The 7,614-nt window shown below is 38.9% G+C and overlaps 2 protein-coding genes across 3 annotated transcripts; both read left to right on the plus strand.

Moving 5' to 3' along the window:
• The first annotated feature begins 293 nt into the window (after positions 1-293).
• Positions 294-3,825, plus strand: LOC108569033 (MMS19 nucleotide excision repair protein homolog). 2 transcript variants are annotated; one of them, XM_017930418.1, is made up of 10 exons: positions 294-473; positions 536-738; positions 791-1,177; positions 1,235-1,378; positions 1,430-2,690; positions 2,747-2,889; positions 2,950-3,053; positions 3,110-3,254; positions 3,309-3,479; positions 3,535-3,825. In XM_017930418.1, exons 1-10 carry the CDS (start codon positions 380-382, stop codon positions 3,724-3,726), a joined length of 2,844 nt encoding a protein of 947 aa, XP_017785907.1. In that variant the 5' UTR covers positions 294-379; the 3' UTR covers positions 3,727-3,825. The 2 variants fall into 2 exon arrangements, with proteins under 2 accessions (XP_017785907.1, XP_017785908.1); XM_017930419.1 differs by lacking the exon at positions 294-473 and having other exon boundaries at positions 673-738; positions 801-1,177.
• Positions 3,826-4,097: 272 nt separating this feature from the next.
• Positions 4,098-7,286, plus strand: LOC108569032 (splicing factor 3A subunit 1). The gene is made up of 9 exons (XM_017930416.1): positions 4,098-4,346; positions 4,478-4,642; positions 4,856-5,030; positions 5,087-6,188; positions 6,245-6,364; positions 6,416-6,560; positions 6,625-6,803; positions 6,874-7,047; positions 7,109-7,286. The coding sequence occupies exons 1-9, from the start codon at positions 4,238-4,240 to the stop codon at positions 7,208-7,210; spliced, it is 2,271 nt and encodes a 756-aa protein (XP_017785905.1). The 5' UTR covers positions 4,098-4,237; the 3' UTR covers positions 7,211-7,286.
• Positions 7,287-7,614: the final 328 nt, after the last annotated feature.

The following is a 7,614-nucleotide window of genomic DNA, read 5'->3' on the forward strand; positions in this document are numbered from 1 at the left end:
AAACGCAAGATTTAATACGTGAATTAAAGCTAATATTATAGAGAATATGATGTATAAACAATGTAGATCATTACTCTAACTGATTTCTTGTAATTTATTGTTAAAGTTATAAAATTTCTTAAGTATATTTTTTTTTATATTGAGTATTTTGAAAACTATCAATGAAAACCTAACCTTTGAATCAATTGTAAATCATAAATGTATAGAATTAATTATATAATTAAGTATATGATTAAGAAAAGAAAGTATTTAGTGTCTGAAATTTATCAGGCAACCAAATATACATGTGTGCAGGACTATACTTTCAGAAATTGTTCGTCCTATACGTATAAATATACAATATATAAACACATGTGGTAGAGTAAACATAGATGCATAGATGTTCAAGATGGAAATATCGTATCCAGAGATATTCAAGCAGGTGCCGAAGGATTCGGATGATTTCCAGCTGCAGTGCAACAAGTTATCTAAAGGTTCGTGAGATTGTTATTAATTTTTTAACCTACAATTCTAATCCAATTTTGTTGTTATGCAGATATCGTCGACAAACAAAAGACGATACTAAATGTGATTGAGAATTTGAACTCGTACTTAACAGACCCATCCCATCACAAGAGAGAGTATGGAACTCACATATTATCCGAAGTCATCTCAAAATTGAGCAGCGATGCCTTGAGCTTACAGGAATTACACTTCATCAATAAATTTTACACGGACAGGCTTAGAGATCACCATGAGGTTTGTATAAATAACTAAAATATGTGTATACATTAATCATTAATTATTTAAGGTTATTCCAGCTGTGCTGAGAGGAGTTTTGGCGTTGATGAGCCAAAAGAATTATCCGGATGGAGGTTGTACAGAGATGCTTTCTTCTTTGTTCCAAAATGTGTCTTGTCAGCAGCAGCAAAGAGGCGACAGATACAATATCTACTGCATTTTCAAACATTGCTTGGAGTTCAGAAGTGATGAAATCAAATCTATGGGTTTGGATTTCGTTTATGGTTTCATCAGCGCTATTGACAGTGAGAAGGATCCAAGGAATTTGGTGTTCCTGTTTGGTTGGTTGCCTCAGTTGATCAGAACTGTATCTTTGGGTCATCTCAAAGAGGAAATGTTTGAAACTGTATCTTGTTACTTTCCAATTGACTTCAGGGTCTCAGCACAAGATTCTATGGTAAAGATTTCAAACAACAGCATAAAAAAATGATTATTTATATTACTGCGATTTCAGGGAATCACGAGAGAGGCTTTGGCTGAAGTTTTAGCGCCTTGTCTGTGCGCTATAGATGATTTCGCTTCTGACTGCATTGGACTAGCTTTAGAAAAACTTGGTTCCTCCATGCGCATTGCCAAATTGGATTCTTTAAACGTTTTGGTAAGATCTTATTTGTAAATTTAAAAATCGAAATGAATGATTGGTTTTCAGAAAATGGGTTGTGGAGTGTTTTCAGAGGAATCGTTCTTGCTGCATTCCACAGAGCTTTGGGCTTCGATACAAAAGGAAGTGTACAGCGCGAGCGGCGATTATGAAATAGAATCTTTGGCTTTGGATACTTTAAGCGCGATAGTCTCTAGGATATCTTCCAGCAACACGGACACGTTCAAAGCTTTATTGAGCAACATCACGGACACGTCTAAATTGAATTTGCGGCCGGACGCGAAGCTGTTTTCAGCGACTGGTAAAATCTTGGAAGCCGTTACAAAAAGTTCCAAAGTCTCCGCCGAGCACGTTATTAAGCAGTGCATTCCGTTGATGATGAACACTTATCAGATTGTATCAACCATCCCCGAAAGGCTCATCGTTTTCCAGCAGTTGATATCGATCGTGGCGATTTACTCCAAATCTTATAACTTGAATGAAATGGAAGAGTTGAAGCTCATACCGAACTTGTGTCTGCAGGCAGCGATCGAGGATCATCCGCAGATCAGGGCTTTGGGATTGAAGAGCCTAGGAATTCTCCACAACGCTTTATCGGAAGAAATCCGAGTCAACTTCTACAAGAGCATGAGAGTGTATTTGGTGATTAAGCAGGAGAGAATAGTTCGCGAAGCTTTCCATCACTGCTTAATTCAATTGACCAGTTCGTATACCAAAGAAGTGTTACCTGTTATACAAGAGGTTCAAATCTCGAGCGAAGATGATCTGATCGTTTTCATGGATTGTTTGGTTGAAATCGCGTTGATTTCCGATGATATATTCCAATTCCTTTTCCAGAAATGCATCGGGGATGATTTAAACACATCCACACACGCGTTTTCCGCTTTGAAGCAAGTTTTTATAAAGCAGGAAAGCGTGGAGTTTTTGGAAAATTATCTACAGAAATTTGATTTTTTGAACGTTTTGATCGACTGGGTTTTCTCTAAACTGGAGCTTCTGAATACACGCGATAAGATGATGAAGGATGTGGGTGAGGTTTTGAGAGTTATCGTTTCTTGCCATAACTGCGACAAGCAGAGAATTATCGTTGAAAAGCACTTGAATCGAGTCATCGAACTCTTCGGATTGAATAAAATCGATGTTTCGGTGTTTGTTTTAAGTGGACTGATCGTTAGATTGGATAGGGCAGTTTTGAGTGACTTCAGAATGCCCGATTTTATAATCGAAATTGCTACTAAAACGACGAGCGAACTTGTCCAAGTGGAGGCTTTCCAACTGATAGCTAATTATTTGAACAAATTGGATTCAGGTAAATATCAGGTAATAATCCTGTAGATCCGTGAATTTCATTGGTTTTAATTGTAGAAGACGAGATTACCCGAATATTGGTTGCCATAGAAACTTCTTCAACGAACGTGGACATCGCTAGGCAAGTGGGGTTATGCACTTGGGTCACCAAGGCTTTGGTGATGAGATCACATCCACAATCAGACAAATGGATAAATCTGGTTTGTTTTGCAAATCTTACCATAACAAATTTATATACTAATAATAATTTTTTGAATTAGATGGTTTCTTCATTGAAAATGCACGCACCAGCAGCGATGGGATTCAAAATCGTCTTGGACGAAAGCTACGATGCTTTATCGACGAAAAGCAACTGCCAAAAGAGGTAAGTTTTGTTCAATTCAAATCAAATCGAAATTTATAATTAATACAAATTTTTAGATTGTTGTACAAGCAAAGATTTTTTACGCAATCGACGAAATCTATAAACGAGGCCTACGATGAAACAACAACGGCGCATCTTTGTGCCATAGCGTACATGCTCGAAGAAATACCCCAAACCGTCATCAAAATGCAATTTGAGCAGGTAAACTTTCCTAATAATCTTCACGCATTTTGGTATAAATCTGAATTGTTTCAGTTGATCCGATTTATTTCTCTTGGTTTGGACACCATCACCGAGCTTAAACCTTTAACAGCAATTTTCACAACGCTCGATAATCTTCTGCAAAAGAAGGATCCTCTCATGGAGTCATACATCCAGACTTTGCTTCCAAGATTCCTGAAATTAAGTGCCTTCAAAGATTCAATGGTATATATTATTTATTTTGTATGTTAAATCATTAATTTATCGTTTTCTTTTACAGTACGTTCGTTGTTCTGCGATTATGTGTGTTAGTGGCTACGCTACAGCCGGTTATCCTTTGCACAAGGTACTTCCATTCAAATCGGATGTGATTGTTGCGTTGGGAAAGTGTCTGGATGATCCAAAGAGATTGGTTAGGAATAAGGCTGTGGCTGCAAGGATGTACTGGTACATCATGGATGAGCCTATTTGAAGCATCGATTAAAGAAGATTATAAGTAAATATCAAATTTTAAACTGCAGGGACGTTAGATGAAACAATAAAAGAAGCGCTTGTAAATGTTATAATTATTACAAAATTGACTATCTTTTAAGTGTTATTAGTATGTTTTATATTTTCATAATTCCCATGAATTAAAAACAATAGAAATCCCTTTCTTTTTATAAAGTATGAATTGAATTATTTTAAGTGTTCCAATTAAAATAATTGACCAGAAATTTATAAAACTATTAATAGTAGTGCTACGTGTATTACTTAACAATTACTTAGAATTTCATGTAAATTTACTGTTTATAACTTTATAAGTAGCTGCAACCAAACTATCATTATTGGTGATTTAACTCTTGTAATATTGGTGCTACTGCTAACGCTTTAGGTTAAATAGGTTAAGAAATTAACAACAACAGCAAACGTTTCAGTTGTTTTGCTTCTTTTAAGGATTATAATTTTCTCCATATATATTAGTAAATAGAAGAGAAGTCGCGATGCCTGCATTAGAGGTGTCCCAAAACAATTCGAACAATGAGAACGTCGACGATCCAGGCCCAATAAATCCAGTGGTTGGTATAATCTATCCTCCCCCCGAAGTAAGGAGTATCCTTTTTAAATGAAACAATTTATTAACGTTTTGATCTAATGTGTTTCAAATTCAACAGTGAAACGTGTAAGTAAGATGCTGTTTATTAGCAAGAGAGTGTATTTTTTCCTGAATGGCTTTTGAAAAGATATTGTTGACAAAACTGCCAGTTTTGTCGCAAGAAATGGACCGGACTTTGAGGCCAGGATCAGGCAGAACGAGCTGGGTAATCCCAAGTTTAATTTCTTGAATTTGGGAGATCCTTACCATGCCTACTATCAGCATAAAGTCAATGAATTCAGAGATGGAAAAGGTGAATATTTTATTAAAATTTGTTTGAAATTGAATTTATTGAAATTGTTTAATATGATGAGTGTTAGCCATATATAAGCATTCGGCTTTCTTAGCTTTGAGTGTGGTGATCAGAACCAAAATACCCGAGAGCGAAAATGATCTGATTTATAATACTAAACAAATGTTGCTTCTGAAGTGATGCATTGTTTTCATATATATTTTGATTTTTTAGGTCCGGAGCCAACGTCGGCTCTTTCAGTGTCGATTGGCAAGTTAACAGTGAACGCTTTGGCTCAGCAGAAGCAACAGGAAATTTTAAAATCGGTTGAACAACCTTTTGTGCCTAAAGATCCGCCAATAGATTTCGAGTTTATCGCTGATCCACCTTCGATTTCAGCTCTTGATTTGTAAGATATTTATGTAATTTGTGTTTCATTATTTTACATTGTTTTGTTTATTGTAGGGATATTGTAAAATTGACGGCGCAATTCGTTGCACGTAACGGTAGGCAATTCTTAACGCAACTGATGAACAGGGAGCAGAGGAATTTCCAGTTCGATTTCTTGAGGCCGCAGCATTCGCTCTTCCAGTATTTCACTAAGCTGTTGGAGCAGTACACTAAGGTTTTGATCCCTCCGAAGAGCATGCAACAGCGTTTGAGAGATGAGGCTCGTAGTTCTATAGCTGTTTTGGAGCAGGTCAAGTATAGGGCCGAATATCAGAGGTATCAGGAGGCGCAGAAGGCCCGCGAGGAGGAGATCTTGGAGAAGGAACGTGTGGCTTACGCTCAAATCGATTGGCACGATTTTGTTGTTGTTGAAACGGTGGATTATCAGCCGTTTGAAATTGGTAATTTCCCTGCGCCGACCACTCCTGAAGATGTGGGAGCAAGGCTTCTTATCCAAGAGCGTTTGGAGGATGGGGAGGTGATTGAGATGCAGTTGGAGAGCGACGAAGAGGATGGTAGAGGCGATGATGGCTTGAGTCACATGGAGGATAAAACCGGAAGGAAGGGCGATAAGGATGATAACAGGTTGCAAGATATGGATGAGGAGAGCTCGGGTGACGAAGGTCCTGATGAACCTAATCAACCGGCTATACAGCCTCCGCTACCGCCAGCGCCGGATAAGGTACTCGTTAAAAAGTACGATCCTAAACAGGCCGTTAAAGTAACGAGGCCAACTGTCGGCGATGACTATTTGATTTCCCCGATCAACGGTGAGAAGATTCCTGCTAGCAAAGTGCAGGAGCATATGAGGATCGGGCTTTTGGATCCTAGATGGGTGGAACAGAGAGACAAGCACATTCACGAGAAGATCAACCAGGAGACGGTTTACGCGGCCGGATCTGCCATTGATGCTAGCTTGAAGCTGCTCGCAGAACGTCGTACCGATATCTTCGGTGTTGGTGATGAAGAAACAGCGATTGGTAAGAAAATCGGTGAAGAAGAGACCAGGAAAGATGAGAAAGTTACTTGGGATGGACACACTTCCAGCGTGGAGGCCGCCACCAGGGCTGCAAGAGCAAATATCACATTGGAAGATCAAATTCATCAAATACACAAGGTAATAATATATAACAACAGTTGTCTGTTCATTTGATTTCATCTTGCGTGTTACAGGTTAAAGGTTTGTTGCCGGATGAGGAGAAGGAAAAGATCGGTCCAAAGAACTTGGGCGGTCGTAAAATGAATCCTGGAGCTGTCATTTCAGCCAAACCTCAAGCCAACCCCAACCCAGTGGTAAGTTTTTGATGATTAGTAGTTTTTCGTTTACTAATGCAAATATTTCAGCCGGTGAAACCACCGCAGGCGGCCATTCAGCAACCGCCTCCATTGGCTATGCCTGTTCAGCAGCAATCTCTTATGGCACAGCAACCGTCCATCATGATGATGCCTGCTCCACCCATGCCAACCATGAGACCGCCTCCATTAATGAGTAAGTACTAAATATATATTACAAGGTTTAAATTACATTACATTAAATTATCTTTCACTTTAAGTGGCCGCTCCGCCCCCAATGGCAGGATTCGTGACGCCAATGCAACCGCAGATGGGACCGCCAATGGGAATGGGAGTCAAACATCCCAACGACGGACCTAACGAGGACGAACCATCCAATAAGAAGCTGAGGAATGAAGATTCTTTGGTACCAGAAGCAGTTTTCTTAGCGAGAAACACCGTAAGTTATATTAATCAATCAATATTAAAAATTAACATACAATTAATGTACAAATTAAAATCTTTTTCAGAATCCGGTTACAATAAAGGTGAATATTCCGATGATGCCGGAGAAGGCGGAATGGAAGTTGGCCGGTCAGTCTTTGACAATGACCATGCCATTGACAGATTTGATATCGGTGCTCAAGGCGAAGGTGCAAGAAGATACAAACATGCCACCTGCCAAGCAAAAGTTGTTCTACGACGTGAGTTTTCTTTTAATCAGTTTTAATTCGTTACTCATTCTTCGATTTTCTTCTTCTGCAGGGTATGTTCTTCAAAGATCAAAACACGCTGGGCTATTACAACCTGACGCAGGGCGCATCCATACAGCTGCAAGTCAAGGAGCGCGGTGGTCGCAAGAAGTAATTTTATCGTTTATTGAGAGAGAGAGATTTTTTTTTTGGGAATTTATTAAAGTGTCGATGTCTAATCATTGATAAATGCCGTGCCCTCTTTGCCCCCTATGACTCTTGTCCGTCCCACTTTCCATGATAACGCGAATTTACGTACGCTCCGGCTGCATCCCATCCATTCAGCACAAAAAAAATCCTCATCCAAGCACAATTTTCATTCGTATCGATAAAAAATGTGTTCTCATGGTAGAGAATGTCTTTCTTAATATAACAAGTTAACCGTTTTGTTGCAACCATGAGATAAGCGACAACGGTTCAATGATTACGAAAGAAAAGACTAGAGTGTTGTAATCGTCTCATAGATGGGATGAAAGGTCGAAAAAAATGCTTAGTTACACTCCCTCAACCGTTTGTTGC

Source organism: Nicrophorus vespilloides, unplaced genomic scaffold (assembly GCF_001412225.1).
Source record: "Nicrophorus vespilloides isolate i.1.1-1 unplaced genomic scaffold, Nicve_v1.0, whole genome shotgun sequence".
NCBI classification, from domain to species: Eukaryota; Metazoa; Arthropoda; class Insecta; order Coleoptera; family Silphidae; genus Nicrophorus; species Nicrophorus vespilloides.